This window comes from Cydia pomonella, chromosome 24 (assembly GCF_033807575.1).
Source record: "Cydia pomonella isolate Wapato2018A chromosome 24, ilCydPomo1, whole genome shotgun sequence".
NCBI classification, from domain to species: Eukaryota; Metazoa; Arthropoda; class Insecta; order Lepidoptera; family Tortricidae; genus Cydia; species Cydia pomonella.
Genome location: NC_084726.1, coordinates 7,081,402 through 7,098,546, shown reverse-complemented (window position 1 = coordinate 7,098,546; position 17,145 = coordinate 7,081,402). Strand labels below are relative to the sequence as shown.

The following is a 17,145-nucleotide window of genomic DNA, read 5'->3' as shown; positions in this document are numbered from 1 at the left end:
GTATATCTTACCACTTCTTTGCAAGCAACTGAAAACAATAAATTGGCTGGTAGTTTATTGTGATAGATAATGAATTTATGATAATTTAGACAGATAATATTAAATGATTGTTGTAAATCATATGATGGCCCAAGAAAGTTAATTAAATATATATTGTGATAATAAAAGTTCCTTTAAGACATCAGTATATGAGGCATCATGACCAGAAATAAATTAGTTTTGTCATTTTTACACATGGAATAGGTTATGCTTTCCTATATATTTTATTCTTTGATAAGAATTTTTAAAAGCATTTATGTATTTCATTGTTGTACACGTCATGATTTATGTTCAATGCAGCAGTTTTAGTTAAATCTATACGAAATCAGTGAATTGGTAGTAGTAAAATAGAATACCTCGTTGGACAGCACTAAAATGCGAAATAATAAGTACCTATTTATAGACATATTTTTGTCGAAATAAATACCTACGTTTAATGGTGGCAGTGACAGTGTTATACAGGTGACAGTGTTACACATGTTATCTGTAAATTTTACTCCAATTTAGCTAAAATTGTATGAGACTCATAGTTTATTTATGCTAATGAAAGCCTTACAGTTGAAAGCGGGCTAGCATAAAAATATACCTAAGTAAATACAGATACTTATTTAAAGTAAGCTAGTGTACAACAACGTAAACAAGCGTTTTGTGTAGTATATACTTATGTAGTTTTAATAACATGAGTAATATTAAGAGGGTAATATTAAGAGTTTGGACGTGAAAGATGAGATAAATAGAATAGCAGATTCATAATGTGAGCGTACATTATGGTAAATTTACATGAGCGAATGTAAATTAGATGATAGTACTTCATAATGTGAGCGTACATTATGGTAAATTTACATGAGCGTATGTAAATTAGATGATAGTACTTCATAATGTGAGCGTACATTATGGTAAATTTACATGAGCGTATGTAAATTAGATGATAGTACTTCATAATGTGAGCGTACATTATGGTAAATTTACATGAGCGTATGTAAATTGGATGATGATAGTTTTTCATAATGTGAGCGTACATTATGGTAAATTTACATGAGCGTATGTAAATTAGATGATGATAGTTTTTCATAATGTGAGCGTACATTATGTAAATTTACTTGAGTGTAAGTAAATTAGATGATGATAGTTCTTCATAATGTGAGCGTACATTATGGTAAATTTACATGAGCGTATGTAAATTAGATGATGATAGTTCTTCATAATGTGAGCGTACATTATGGTAAATTTACATGAGCGTATGTAAATTAGAAGATGATAGTTTGACATAACGTTCTGACGTTGCATTATCTTATACCTTTGAACGAGCAATTCTTGTATATATACATAGTTTTCTGTGGTCTCGGAAACGGCTCTGGCGATTTCGCTGAAATTTGGTATATGGGGGTTTTTGGGGGTGTACAGTCGGTCTAGATTAGTCTTGTGTTTGAGAAGGCGCGTGTTTTCGAGTTTTCATGCGGTTTTCTTTCGACGCAGAATGTGGTCGCTGATTTCGTGTTGCTGGCCACTGTCCGTCTGGTCCGGCGGGTTGGGACGCGGACGGCTAGAAACGAGTGTTACGGGTTCGAATCTCGCCCGGTGACTAACCTTTGTTTTTTTTATATGTTCAAGTTTATATATAATTTTTAATTTTTATTGTTTTGGACAGGTTTGGTTTGGTAAAAAAATGAGCTATGTAATAAGAGAAATTGGCAATAGATGGCGTTACTCTGTGACAAGTGCTGTAAGGTTGAATTCGATTGTAAATAATAATAATTGTCAGTTCACATTTTACTTTTTAAGTTTATGTAGATTATCACCTATTATACGCCACCATATTGCAATGGATAGTTGTAGCCGAGCGGAGCTCGGTCGCCCAGGTACTAGTAATTTTAAATGAGCGTATCTAAGAGATCTTAATGAAACATAAAGAGATTTGTTATGGGCTAGAAGCCTGAAATAGACAATCCTTTTTTTATTTTTTATTAATGAGATAATTTAATTGGGTTAAATGACACTATACTTATGTATAATGTGACAATGGATTTTGACAGTGTGTAAATTTAAATGCATTGATTCTAAATCACTTATTTAGTATTAAACGACAATATAGAACTTGGAAAGAAGTTATGATAATTAAACTCATGCAGAGTCTGTGTAAAATTGCTGGTCAATCATATGGTCTACTAGTATGATTTAAAGTTACGCAGGTACACGATATATAATAACAATGTGAGAGAGCATTATGGTAGCTTAACATAAGCGAAGGTAACTTAAGAGAAGTTAACTCAAGTTTTTGTATGACAATAATAAATAATATATTTATTAGCATGAGAGCGAGTATTGAGAGTTTGTTGTATACAGAACTATTCAGTGTCAGTGCCAGATGATAGTTTTGTTAAAGACAACAAAGAGCGAAAGAAATATAATTTATAACGAATTTGTTTGTTTCACTGATGAAAATATTTTATCACGTCAGCAGCTCGACAAGGGTAATTTGCTGCTTAAAAACAGTGAGCAAAATCACATTTTGCTCACCGAGTGAGACAAAATAACATTCAAGTGACCTTTAGAGTCGAATGTCATTTCAACGAGCGGGGCCTAATACAAGTTCGGAATATTTGAACAAAAAAAAAAGTGCATACGTAATTCAACGGTATATTGACGGTTTATAATAGACCCCCGAAATAAGTCAGACCGCATCGTTCCAAAACACCCTACGAGTCTTCATTCGTAATAATTAATTAATGAAATAAAAGATTAAAATTTAATAAAAACACCATATTTTACGTATTTTATTATACAATCAAAACAAGCACTCGAAGAAATATCAAACTTTGCTTTCTTGTTGTACAAATAACTATTGTTCAATCAAGTTATTTAACTTTTGTTGGACGTGAGAGTGCGTCTAAAATTTGATTATCGATTGACGTGAGCATGCGTCATGGAAGTAGGAAATTTTTTGACGTGAGAGTTCGTCTGAAATATGATTTGTGCTTGACGTGAGTGTGCGTCAAGGAAGTTGAAAATTATTTGACGAGAGAGTGCGTCTTAAATTTTGATGTGAGCGTGCGTTTTAAATTTGATTTTTGTTTATCGTGAGAGCACGTCAAGGAAATTGTTTTTTATTTGACATGAGCATACGTCAAGGTAGTTAGAAGTTATTTGACGTGAGAGTACATCTGAAATTCGATTTTTGTGTGAAGTGAGCGTACGGAAAGTAAACATTAAAGTACGTGAGAGTACATCTTAATATTTTATTTTTGTTTGACGTGAGGGTTCGTCACGGATGTTGAGAATTAGATGAAATTGTTTGTTTTTTGACGGAAGTGTACACATTGAAATTGCGAATTATAAAATGCGAATGTGCGAATGGTGAATTCTGTATGACTAGTTGCTAAAGATTTGACTATGGTGGTCGCGAGAACGAGACGGATGTTTTTTTTTAGTCCAAATAAGATGACTAATCTTTTCTTTGATTGTTCATAAATTATATTCTAACGTGACATTGCAAGTAATATTTACAGTATTTAGTACGATGACGAGAATGCAACTGGTTATTGATGGAATGATAATAAAAAAAAAAGTAATTTGTAGCTTATATTGATTTTTAATTCCAACAAGCATACGTATGTATTGATTAAACGGAGATACAGAATCACAATAGTGACTTGTGAGAGCTGTAAGTGAAATATGAAAAAAACGGAACGTTTGTAGCGAACGTTCGTTCTCTTGAAATGGTTCATATATTTTTTTATTTTATATATGGTTGAAATTAAAATAACCCTGAGCATACGCCTCAAATTTTGGAGAGATGAATCAAACGAAGGATGAATTAGTGAAATTACACTCTTATGAAGATAAGAATTATAGATTTTTATCGACGCTGGCAGTTTCACGACTGTCGTGTGTGGAGATATACTTACGCGATTTTTTTAGATATAGAATTTACAGTGGCCTTGTGAGAAGAGAATATAAAGTATAAGTGGGTAAAATGTAAGACAGCGTCTTGATTACAAGTTAGATCGAAATTAAGTTTGATCTCCGTTAAATTCTATAATACAGAGTATCAAATATTTTATTTTATGAAATGAAGTAAAAAAAAAAGTATAACAAAACCTAATGGTTTACATCTACCTAATGATAGATGGTAAAATGAAAAGAGAGATAAGTTATACATAGAAAACATATTGTATGTGTGTGAGCATTGTCCGATTGAAATGGTTAATACTATTAATAGATGCTAAAATGAAAAGAGAGACAAGTTGTACACAGAGAACAGATACCCAGATAGCAGATCACCTTGCAGCAAATATGATTTTTCTTTGATTATAAATTGCTACGTCAAATGTAACAAGGCAAGCTTGTATCAATCTTGGAGCAACTTATAAATTTGATATATAATGCTTCAAATATGTTGCAGTATTGTCGCAATCTTGCATTTTATTTCATGTTTCGAATATAATCTTTCAAAATTGCTGCAAACTTTGAAGATACTGCAAGTTGCAAATATGATTTTTGACATTTGTTTCAAAGTTTCTACAAACTTTGTTTATATTTCAATTTGCAAAGATGGTCTTTCAAGTTTGTTTTATAATTGCTGCAAGCTTTGCTGTGACTTCAAGTTGCAAACATGATATTATTATTATTTTTATAGTTGCTGCAAGCTTTGACGTTTTTTCAAGTGGCAAGCATGATATTTCAAAGTTGCTGCAAACTTTGCTGATATGTTAATTTGCAAAAATGATCTTTCAAATTTATTTTAAAGCTACTGCAAACTTTGGTGTAACGTCAAACTGCAAGCTTAATAAAAAAAAAATTCTAAATTGCTGCAAACTTTGATGATGTTTCAAGTATCAAAGTTGATTTTTCTACTCGTCGACTGTAATGGTTGAATTAAGATTTCTTATACAAAACTATAATTGCATATTTTTCATATATGGACTCCCAACTCAAGTGTACAAAATTTTTTCGATACGCTGTAATCAACTATAAAAAAAAAATAGACCAATCACGTGCCGCCGCGCTCCCATAGAACGGGGGACGGGCGGGCAGAGGCTCGCGCGTTTTTGTCTTTTGTACTACTTACCAATTTTCATTACTTATTTAGGTTTTATAGTAAAAGAAATACTATTTTTATTAGCTCGTAGAATAAGTATTGTATACAATAGTGATATAATCAGGCTTTTCAATCTCGTACCTCACTTAAGCAACTCAGCAAGCTTCGTTGCCTAAACACGGTACTCGACTGAAAAGCTCTCTATTGTATTAAGATTGTATAAAATACTATTTCCGTGTTTGGTTTAAAGTTGCTGTTAACTTTGGTGTAACATTAAGTTGGAAACATGGTCTTTAATTATTTTTCAAAGTTGCTGCAAAGTTAATTTTTATAAAATTATTTTATTAATTAGTAAAATTACGTACCTACATGCACATAATTATTATCATCAAAAGGACACAATACCTACATGATCTTTCAATTTTACTGCAAACGGATGATGATCTTTCAGATTTAAGTTTGTATTGATTTAAAGTAACTCTTTTACCTTGGTCCTAGTTTTACCTCGGACAGTTGGCAATATTTCCACATTGCCACGGTTATTGAAATACCTACTTCATTCATATTATTTGAAACGTTATTATTAATCATCAAAATCAAGCTATCAACGAAACTTGAAAGCGGTCGGTATCTCAAGAAAAAAATCAAAATATAAATTGTCTTATGAAAAGTCAGTATATCGAATGTTAAGTACCTACATCAAGGATGATGATTTCATGTTTTGCTAACAGATAAAAAAAAAGAATATAATATATGGGTTAAAGTTAAATAAGTAATTAGCTACTCGATGGTAGGATTACTTCAGCCTAATCTCAATTGGAAGTGCTATTACGAAGCTTACTTGTCTAAAAAGTTGCTTTATTGTACCTCAGATACCGAAAATATGTTGTACTTTGACCAGAACTTGCTACTAATGTACCTACTTAAATATTATTATTTTTTTAAGGATTAATATTTGCCGTATTCCTTTAAAAAATTAAATAAGACCATTGCTAACTATATTTTTCCAAGGTACTAGAAAAATCTATTGAATGGCGTAAGTAAGTATGCTAAAAATATCTGATTCCATACATGAATATTATTTCTATGATTATTTTATTATTAATTAAAACAAAACAAGCGAAATTTCGTACTCTTTCGACAAATACAATACATTAATAGTTGATTAGTTGGTTATTGTACGAATTCCCGCCATGCCGCCAATTCGCAAACCCAAAACAAAGACGATATGCAGTTCACATTTCAAAAAAAATTATTTGAATCGTCTCACTGTCTAATATAATTTGACCCCTAACTTCAGTACTACTAAACGATAAATAATATGTCAGACATAAAATGGACGTTCGATTCGTGTTGCTACGCAAGTGTTCGGTAAGCGTCGTGAATCATCCTTCGTTGTTGAACTGACGCAACTTTCGCTACTTGCTTTAATAATACGTATTATGAGGTTCTTAAATTTAAACCTTAACAATCAAAAAATAGAGCACTTTTTTGTCTAACAAAACTTTGACCGTTTTTTAATATCATGGTCCAGTATATAGCGCGGTTAGCGTCTACCTGACAGCTCCATCCGTTCGCCGGCCGTATTGTGCTATTACTATTACCAATTTACCGCCCAAAATCCTTATGAAGAAAAAAAAAAACTCCAGCAGAGGCAGCAGAGGCGGTCGAGACAAGATGGCTGAGGCTGCATGAAGCTGGTATTGTGAATATTGTGATAAAGTTTTTATTGTTACTGGACATAGTAGGTAAGTAGGTTAAATTCTTTAATTTCCTTATGTAACGATTTTGTTGTTTTTAACGAGAATACGGCCTATCTATACGAAAGCAGATATCATTTTAGCCTTTAGACGTCTTCAACCCCAGAGGTGATGCTTTAAGGAAGGATTCACTGTGTGTGTGTTGATGGCTAAAGGGCAAGCAGGCCTGTTAGCATAACTTGACTTTTGACGCGCGAGTTCAGGGTACAACGTAAGATATGCTAGGCCTACAGGTTGTAGCGTATTTACTTTATACTTCGAGTCACGCTTGAAGTATGAATTCGCGCGTCACATGCCAAGATATGCTAGGCGTACGAAAACATTACTATGAGTCGATATGGAATGATATTGGTGACTAGAGTTAAAAATCTGACGGCTTCTAGAGATATTTACTTATTTTCTATTTTTTATTTTCTTTAGGAAGAACTGAACATGTCTCGAAAACCTTTTGTCCTAATGTCTAGGCAGGGACAATTAAAGAGAATAAAACGAGAAATGGCACAAAACACACAAACAAATAATATTTCGACCAATGACAGCCACACAGAGGAAAACATATTGTTTTCTCATCACAACTCTCGTCAGGTGGTGCAGCTAATGGCAGAGAACGAATTTGACTTGAATAGCCCGGGTTCCTCTTGACATTGTTCCCATCCTCCTCAAAACCATTTCAATTCCTCTCCAAGTCAACAAAATACTCCAGCTTATAATGATTATTCAGCATTTAATAATTTTATTAATGAACAGCCTTTATCAGATAGTGATAGTGATGACCAGGTTAATCCAATTGATATGAATGAATCATTTAAAAATAGTTTGAGACATTGGGCTATCAAAAATCAAATAACCCATGTTGCTACTAATGAATTGCTGAATATATTAAAAGATCATGAATGTTTTGATTTGCCAGCTGATGCTAGATCATTACTTAAGACTCCGGCAAATGTTATCTGTCGAGTTGTTGAGCCAGGACATTACTCTCATATAGGTTTGGAGAAAAATTTGAGGGAAATATTGAAATTTGTTAGTGAAAATGATAATGAAATTCTTCTATTAATCAGCATTGATGGGTTACCATTATTTAAAAGTAGTACAATGGAGTTTTGGCCAATTTTGGGTTCTGTCTATAATGTTCCTGCAATAAAATCGGTTGTGTTCCCTAATATTGGTGTGTATTGTGGCCCTAAAAAACCTATTAGCTGCACATCTTTTATGGAAGAATTTATTTCTGAAGTTGCTAAATTGATTAACTCGGGTTTGACTATTAACGGCAAAAACATTAAAGTTGCTATTAAAGGTTTTGTTTGTGATACTCCGGCAAAATCTTTTCTATTAGGAGTCAAAGGACACACAGGTTATTATTCATGTACAAAGTGCAGACAGCCTGGTGTTTATTTGGAAAACAGAATGACATTTCCTGAGTGTGATGCAACTCTAAGAACCCATGAAGAGTTTCTCAAGATGGATGATGAAGATTTTCACCGTACTCAAACGCCATTAATATCAGTACCTGGCATAAATTTTATTAAAAGTTTCCCATTGGATTATATGCACCTTGTTTGCCTAGGTGTTGTGCGCAGTCTTATTTATATATGGATGTTTGGACCAGTACCAATAAAACTGCCTCGTCAAATTTTAAATAACATCAGTGCTGATCTGGTTGCTCTTGCCAAGCACATGCCTTTAGAGTTCAATAGGAAACCACGTTCTTTGGATGACGTCAAAAGGTGGAAGGCAACTGAATTTCGCCATTTTTTGCTATACACAGGGCCGTTAGTACTTTCAAAATTAAAGTCTGAATATTTATCATATTATAACAATTTTATAAGCCTTACTGTTTCTATGAGTATATTATTAAATCCGGAATATTGCTTTAAATACAATGAATATGCTAGAAATCTGCTAAAACATTCATCAATTTATATGGCGCCCAAATGGCAACTTATAATCTACATGGTCTTGTACACCTCAGTGATGATGTATATGAATTTGGTGCACTTGATTCCTGTGCAGCATTTCCATTTGAAAACTTTTTACAGGTTTTCAAAAAGAATATCAGAAAAGGGGCCAAACCTCTTCAGCAAATAATTAAGAGGTTCGGGGAAATGAGTAATTCTAACTTTTGGACTAAAAACATATTACCTTGTGGTTCTATTTATCCAATATTTTTAAAACCTCACTCATCAGGCTTGCTTTTGCCAGGGTGTGATAAATTACAGCAGTTCAGCTCAATTAAATTTCAATCTTTTGTAATAAAAACAGCACAATTTAAAACATGGTAATATTGTAGCAGTATGCAACATAGTGTTTTCCAATAATGTGCAGAGCATGGTTATACTCTGTAAAGAGTTTGCAACTAAAGAAAACTTCTTTGGTACACCATTAATAGAAAGTTCTAGTATAGGAATTAATATAGTAAAAGAAAAAATGAGTCTATGTGAAAAACCTGTGTCGGATATTGTGGGAAAAGTTGTTCTTCTCTCTTTTCATGATCACCATGTCGCAATCAAAATGCTGCATTCATAGCATGCATCCATAATGTCCTTTGTTCCTGTCCTATCCTTTACTAGCCTTGTGGGTTTTGTCAAAGTGGATGATTACTTACTACAGGTATGTGGATATCAAGCCGGGCCTATTTTTAAAAAGCTTGTAACTTGTTAATACAAGTTACAAGCTTTTGAGAAATATGCCCCTGGTCAAACTGTTAATACAAGTTGCTTTTGCAGAGCCGAAGTGTATGAAACACCCAACATTTTATTCGCGATATTGAAATTAGTCCTATATATTAGTCCTATAGTAGAAGTGGATGTAGCTGCTGCAAGTGTATGTAGCTGCTAAACCCCCGTGCCGCTACGCGATAATAGTTTTAGGAAACCTTTTTTAGCTTTTTAATTTATGACATTTAAATAATTTTGAAACCATGCACAGTCAGGGAGAAAATTGAATTATTTAAAAATACACATTTGATGCCATTCGCTGTTTCTATTACGGATTAAGATCAAGAAACCAACCTTAGAGCACTAGGAAAGCCACCTAGTATCAAAGAAAACATTTTCCATACATTAGCTAAAAATACAAGGTTATTCACTTAATCGCATAAGGATATTTCTGTGATTCATTACAGCTTGCAGCATGTCTTCATAAGTGAAAAAATGTATAAAAAATAGTAACTTTGATTTTCGTGATTTTTAGTAATCCAATAGCATCAGAGTATTGTTACAGATGGCGCCAGCGTAGGTTTTCCCCGTCAAATTTTAGTTTGGGATTTGGCTGAAATCCCATAGAACAAAACTAGATACTGGGGAAACATATGCTGGTGGCATCTATCAAAACCTTTAACATTTGCCTTCCCCATTGTGATGTCTTCATACAAAATTATGATTTTAAAAAGCGTATAATATGAGTAGGTATGTGAGTGATTGACCGAAGTAATAAAAGAGCATTTTCACAATGTATGGGAAACGTTTTCTTTGATTTGTGTTTTTCCTAGTGCCCTTGCCTTAACATGGCTTGGTCTCTATGAAATCCCTGATGGAAGCAGGACAGATGGCACTAAAAAACTTTGTTTTAACCAATTTTGTTGCTGCCTACATTAAAATAAAAATTGCAATGTTATAATTTAAAAAAATCTAAAGGCCTGCTAAGATAATCTTCTTATAGGGGCATGGGATTATAGTAGCTGCCAATACTGACCCATTAAAAAAACCATCCTGTATGTTCACCGCAACCGCTTATAGTCGAAAAACTCCCAGAATTATTGACAAAATCGTTACTACTTACTTATTTCGTTGGTCAATTTAGCTATGCTTCATAGGTACTTATTTTGTAATGTATTTTCAGATTCTTTATAATGGCTCATTTTGCCATCGTTACATTTGTGGACGAGGCTGATGCACCAGGAATAATTGCATCAAACTGGGTAATAAATGAAAATTTATGTTCGTACCCTAATGTACGTACAGAAGAATTAAAAGACAAATTGTTAAAAAGGAAAGCTGAACCCGAGGATAAATGGCCGCAGTATAAAATAAAAATTCTAAAATACTACGGTATGAAATTTTGATATATTTTTAGGGTTCCGGACCTACCTGAAAAGGAAATAAAACCGGCCAAGAGCATGTCAGGCCATGCTCAGAGTAGGGTTCCGTAGTTACTCTTCCATCACAATAAGCTAAACTGGAGCTTAAAGTATGGTAGATTGTTAACCAAGGGATGAACTGTGGGTGTACGTCTTTTTACTATGAAGGGGAAACTTTTTGCGATAACTCAAAAACAGCTAAACTGATCATATCCGCTATAGTTTTCATTTAATGTCTTTCTTACGCTCTACTTCCAAGATTTTTTTCATATTTTTTGGACTAATGGTTCAAAAGTTAGAGGGGGGGGGACACATTTTTTTTCTTTCGGAGCAATTATCTCCGAATATATTCACTTTCATCAAGAAATGTTTGTTGAAGACCCATATTAGTTTTGAAAGACCTTTCCAACGATATCCCACACTGTAGGGTTGAAGCAAAAAAAAAAAAATTCACCCCCACTTTACCTGTAGAGGAGGTACCCTACACGTAAAATTTTTAGATTTTATTGTATGACTTTGTCGGCGTTATTAATTTATATATCCATGCCAAATTTCAGCTTTCTAGCACTAACGACCATGGAGCAAAGCCTCGGACATACAGACAGACAGACGGACGGACATGGCGAAACTATAAGGGTTCCGTTTTTTGCCATTTGGCTACGGAACCCTAAAAACAATACCATCTCGTATATATATTTTTCGTAATTTTCCTGAATCCATTTTTACTTTCAGAAAATTATAGCGAAGCCCGTCTCCATTTGAAAAAAGCAGAAGAAACTTCCAATTTGGATTCTGATGAGGAAGTAAGAAAAAGAAAAAGAAGACTAAAAAAAATATCCCTGCCAGAAGACTCTAACTCAGAAGATGAATACCCCATTATGAAGATGTCAAAAACCCAGCAAATATTAAAAAAAAAAAAGAAAATGATTTAGTTAAATATCCAACTCCTCCTAAACCTAAAATAAGTGCCATGTTAGTAGCAGACACAAATAAAAATGCCAGTAATTCCTCTAAAGAGATGAATTGTCAACACAACCCAGCTGTAGAAGGCCATCTGTGTTCTAGTGGAGTTGAAGACCACGCATATGGTAATTGGTTTATTGTATATTGACCATGTCTATTTTAAGGATCCCGAGGAGGTTACGTAGAAATAAAATTTGAAACTGATTTTTTAAACCGAAGTCCGTTTTTCTGTCTCTTTTTTGGTTATTAATCGTGTTGGGTGAATAAAAATAGCTTTGGTAGCTACTTTTAAGGGAGTCACCCTAAATCTCTACATTCTCTACCCACCGTGTGTGACAGCTTATCTGATACGCATTTTTAGCAGATTTAGAAATAATTTGTAGAAACTAAATTTTTTGTTATATATTGCTTTAACGTTTGCCTTTTATGTGTTTGTTGCAGACATTGTGCCTGAAGAATTTAACAACTGTGCAGAAGTTAACAACCATGGGGCAATAGATGGAAACTCTATCATTGTATGTAGTCCCACTCATACTCTAGCCTGCACAAATAATTTCTCGAACGGTATCTCTGGTATGTGTTTTTTTCGTTATTGTTTTTAGATTAGATGTAGATAGAATATTTCTTCACATCACCTATTCAGAAATAGTTATTTGTGCAATAGGAGAGCAAAGTTAGTAATTGCAACGAGTGCCGATTCTATAATATAATCACGAGCGTAGCGAGCTATTATCATTCAGAATCGTGAGCATGACAACGAACTAAAATCGGCATGAGTAGCAAAAACTTTGCTCTTGGTTTGTGAAATGTGGTGATATGAATATGTGCTGTGAAAATATCTAGGGCTACATTATTTAATTTTTACCTTTGCGGCCATTGTGATTTGTGGTATGATGACGATGACGACGAAAGATGATGGACACGGATCTCTTTTACCCACTAGACGCGGAGCATGCGACACTATTTGAGGTCACCACACACGGGCGCTCCCATATACTAATTTGTGACCTTATTAATAACAAATATCATTTTCATGTTGTTGTAGCATAAATTAGAACAGGAATCAATTCAATTGTGCGGCTCACGGCGCAGTATTTTATAAGCAAAAGAGCTCCTATATTTGTGGTGACCTCGCGGTCTTAGCTTCTAATCTGAGCTCCATATGCTTCATATAGCGGTGTTTGGATCTAGTCTGTGATGATGGATGACTGTCGAATGGCGGATGACGAATGTCTGAAGACGGACGTCAAATAACGGATGTTGAATGACAGATGTCAGGTGGATGGTGGATGTATTGATTGTCTTAGTGGTCTTTTATTTTCCTCAAAGGTGGCGTAAAAAGTATAGGCATGTGTTACATATGGCACCTAGCAATAGTTATTTATTATACAAGGGGGCAAAGTTGTTGTTTAACTTCTCGTGCTTATATTGAGACCCGAGGCAGCGAAATATTCCGAAATTGAGCCACGAGCGTAGCGAGTGGTTAAAAAAGTGGAATCTTGAGCGTGCGAGGGCCTCAAAGCACGAGAGGTTGAACAAACTTTGCCGCCGAGTGCAATACAACATTTTTCACCACAACAATGCGAGGAAAATACAAGCTGTTAAATAATGCAAATGTAATCAAAATTATTGCTATTCAATATTTATCATTCAAAATTATCGCAGAAAATGAATAATATTGTTGTTAGAATTTGTATCAAGTTACATTCCCCCCATGTGGATAAAACGTAACTTTCCACACACTTATTAAAGGATATTAAGAGCGCCTTTCCGAGGTGGAGTGGAGAAAAAGTATTTTCATCGTGCATTCTATTTTAGAATCCCGAGCGTAGCGAGCTTTACTTTGTCAAGGATTATTATGTACGCTTTCTCCATAAATGTAATTTAGCTCCCTTGTGACACCATCTAACTACATATTATTGTTGTAGGCTGCTCCGTAAGCAAACAATTTGGCATGCAGCAGGCTCATTTAATCCAGGTCGTGACTGACTTGGCCAAACAAATGTCTGAATTGAATAGAAAAGTTGACATACTTTTAGGGACACATACAGCAGATAGCTTTAATGCATATACACAAGATAATTTAGAAATTTCTGAATTATTAGCTACTCTTCCAGTAAAGGATGATGCGAGTTTTTGTCATTTCAATGACCAGTTACAAATAGTCCGGAACAAACAGGCAATTGTGAGTATACAGTATACACTTGTCTACTTATGTCCGACACTTATGTATTGTTTTTTATCTTGTAATTTTGTAACTTTTATTTAATAGGTATCATTTTTGGCTGGTATTGGCGGTAGAAACATTCGAAGTCTAACCACTAATATGTTGAAAAGAATACTACAAGACGAAGTTGCCGAGCTATATTCCTTAACTGGAAAACAAATGAAGAACTCCAATAAAAAACCATTTTTAAAGACAGAAACCTGTAAAATAATCTTTCGTAAGTATATTTTGTGACCAAATTTCCTAACATTAAAGTATCTCAACACCGACTTTGACATTAACGGCCTCATATCATATTTAATAATTATATTAAAAAAGTATTATTTATACCTTTCCCATACGCCTGCTTAAAATTTCGTAAGCACAAGTAAATTCAAATCGTTTTTTATTCAGAAATCTGCAAGAAAGTTTACGAAGATGCGACAGAAGAAAACCTGAAAGAAATAATTAGCGACTGGCTGAATCAGGCTAAAGTTAGGACAACAAGAAGGTAAGAATTACTGTAAGGATTAATGCTTTGAAAATCCCTAGTTTCTAAGGTCGGTGTCGATAGAAAAGTAAATTATGGCAAACAAACCCATTTACCTTCATTGCATTGCAATTTTCTGAAATAACTGCCCACGTTAGACTGTTATTTTTCTGATCCTAAAAAAATAAGTATAAAGTAGGTAACCTTAATGCGTCTATGATATATACCTCAAGTCGATTGGTATGTGGTAAAAACGGCATGTCATTATAATATTATTTATTTGTTTCAGGGCAGAAAGACTAAACAGACAAGCATAACCCTTATAAAGGCAGAGGCGATATTTTAAACATAGCTAATATGAGAAAATGGAAGAATCCTTCAGCATTTTCAATTGAGAAAACCATTATTATATAGTTGATATATATTGCTTTCGTACCTTATACTTACTTTTTTCATCAGTATTTAATTTTGGTGTTAAGAAATCCACGGCAATAAGTGGTCAATTTATGCACTACGCCTGTTAAGGAAGGTGAGTTATCATATCACTGTTTTAATAGAGAATATATGTTAAATCAAGTGTACTAATAGGTAGAGTGCATATATTTACCACGTGTTTTTTTTAATTATTTAGGTTTTTTTACTGTAGATGTATTCCCCAGTGTATAACTGGGGTCTTATTAAGGGATAAATAACGAGTCTGTGCATTAAGTAACAATACCGTATGTTGGTACTCTTTATATATTATTATTGCATACTGACACCAGTCAGTTTAACCAATAGTGCTTTAATAGTTATTTACGATACAAGTGCAAAAAATAGGAAATTCGCAACGAGTGGTGATAAATTAAAATACGACCGAAGGGAGTGTTTGAAATCGACACTAGATGCGAATTACTGATTCGCACGTGTATCGTACAACGACCCATATGTACTGTATATGGGTCTTTAAAGTTTCGACATATGCACAGAAAGTGCTCATTCCCGCACGCGTGCGGGAAAGTAGCACCATATGTACTGTAAAATAATATGTTGTGTTCCATACCTAATAAATACTGTAATAAAATCTTACACAATTACCCATGAATAATTTGTTTTATTTAGTTAGTTTAAGGCTTCGTCACACTCCAGCGCGATGCCGGCGGGGCGTCGGCGCGGGCGCGACACCGACAGTCCGACACACCGTTGTGCCTCGTGTCACGACGTGAGGCTAACATTCGGACCTCAGCGACGCGCCTCGCTCACGCCTCGCCAGCATCGCACTCGATTGTGACGAAAAATCCTTTAGTTAAACAAACACTATGCAAAGCTGAGATGTTACTATTGCATATAGTTTATGAAAACAAACATCATTCAAATTTGACATGTTAGCCTTGCATATAAATTGTCGAAACAAAAAAGACGTAAATCTGACATGTCAGTATTGCGTATAATTTGTTAGAACAAACATCATGCGAGGTTGATAATATCAGTATTGCATATAGTTTGTTAAAACAAAAAATATGTAAGGTTTACAATGTCAATATTGCATATAAATTGTCGAAACAAACACGATGCAAATCGAACATGTCATTATTGCACATAGTTTGCAAAACAAACTTCTTGCAAGTTTGTTGTTGGGAAACTAGGAGGTTTGATCCAGGCTTGCGTCAAGTGTACATACTTGTCATCGCAAACTTGTCACAACCCTTCACTTGTGATACGTCAAACTTGTTGCAAGGCGGGTCCAAGTCTAAAATGCTATCTGGGTACTGTATGTCTGTGACTATTGTTCGATTGAAATGTGTGTTACAATTAATATTTTTTACAAAAAAAAATTCTTTTTTTCTAGGAAAAAACAGTTGTTTGAATTTCGGGTGTTGAGCCAGATGAAGAACGTAATTGAACATGAATGCGTTTAATGCTTGAGCATTGATTAAGGCTCTTGAGTTTGATATAGTGATCCAAAACTGAACTGCAGAAATTTATACCGTCGTGAGTAATGATACAGTAGCAAGTACGTAAAGTGACTGAGTTCTAACACAGATCGAGGTTTTCTTTCTTTCTTTCGAGTAAAGAGATTTGCCTTTAAGCAGGAAATTGAAAAGTATCGAGGTACTTAGGTAGGTAAGCAGAAGCCGGTATACTAGAGAAAAAGATATCGAAAGTTTATACGAGATTGATAAATATAACAGAAATTAATTGTCATTTGACGGGATAAAGAGACTTATAATGGATAGACCAGAGCAGTGTGAGTAATCTTTTTGAGAGGTGGACAAAATGCATAGTTAAAATAGAATAGAAATATTTTATTGACAAACTGTGTACAGGTGATGTCATTACAGACTAAAGTATCAAGTTACCCAGTTTGAACATGAAATTAACTACAAGCTAGTAGTATTTTCATAAATGAATTCTGGGTTTTCTTAATGCAACCAATAATTAAGACACGAAACAGTATTGCAAAAGTTTGCTGTAGTTTGTTAGCTTACTTATAGTAGAACAATTCGTGATCTCTTGTGAGTCGATAGTGAAATGAGAAACAGAAACGTAAATAATGACCCAAACAGTTAAAAAAAAAGAGAGGCGACAAGA

General features: G+C 34.1%; 1 protein-coding gene across 5 annotated transcripts; it reads left to right on the top strand.

Moving 5' to 3' along the window:
* The first annotated feature begins 6,466 nt into the window (after positions 1-6,466).
* Positions 6,467-15,661, top strand: LOC133531208 (uncharacterized). 5 transcript variants are annotated; one of them, XM_061869345.1, is made up of 9 exons: positions 6,552-6,825; positions 7,258-9,447; positions 10,678-10,886; positions 11,648-12,003; positions 12,320-12,451; positions 13,807-14,063; positions 14,151-14,322; positions 14,499-14,595; positions 14,864-15,661. In XM_061869345.1, exons 4-9 carry the CDS (start codon positions 11,886-11,888, stop codon positions 14,889-14,891), a joined length of 804 nt encoding a protein of 267 aa, XP_061725329.1. In that variant the 5' UTR covers positions 6,552-6,825; positions 7,258-9,447; positions 10,678-10,886; positions 11,648-11,885; the 3' UTR covers positions 14,892-15,661. The 5 variants fall into 5 exon arrangements, 2 of the variants coding, with proteins under 2 accessions (XP_061725329.1, XP_061725330.1); XM_061869346.1 differs by lacking the exons at positions 6,552-6,825; positions 7,258-9,447 and having other exon boundaries at positions 10,678-10,756; XR_009801500.1 differs by lacking the exons at positions 12,320-12,451; positions 13,807-14,063; positions 14,151-14,322; positions 14,499-14,595; positions 14,864-15,661 and having other exon boundaries at positions 6,467-6,777; positions 11,648-11,734.
* Positions 15,662-17,145: the final 1,484 nt, after the last annotated feature.

Bases quoted from the DNA above. Each gene is read 5' to 3' on its own strand.
- LOC133531208 (XM_061869345.1), top strand. From the start codon at position 11,886: ATGTTAGTAGCAGACACAAATAAAAATGCCAGTAATTCCTCTAAAGAG. The intron at 12,004-12,319 runs GTAATTGGTTTA...TGTTTGTTGCAG, and splicing joins AGTTGAAGACCACGCATATG to ACATTGTGCCTGAAGAATTT. The intron at 14,064-14,150 runs GTGAGTATACAG...TTTATTTAATAG, and splicing joins TCCGGAACAAACAGGCAATT to GTATCATTTTTGGCTGGTAT.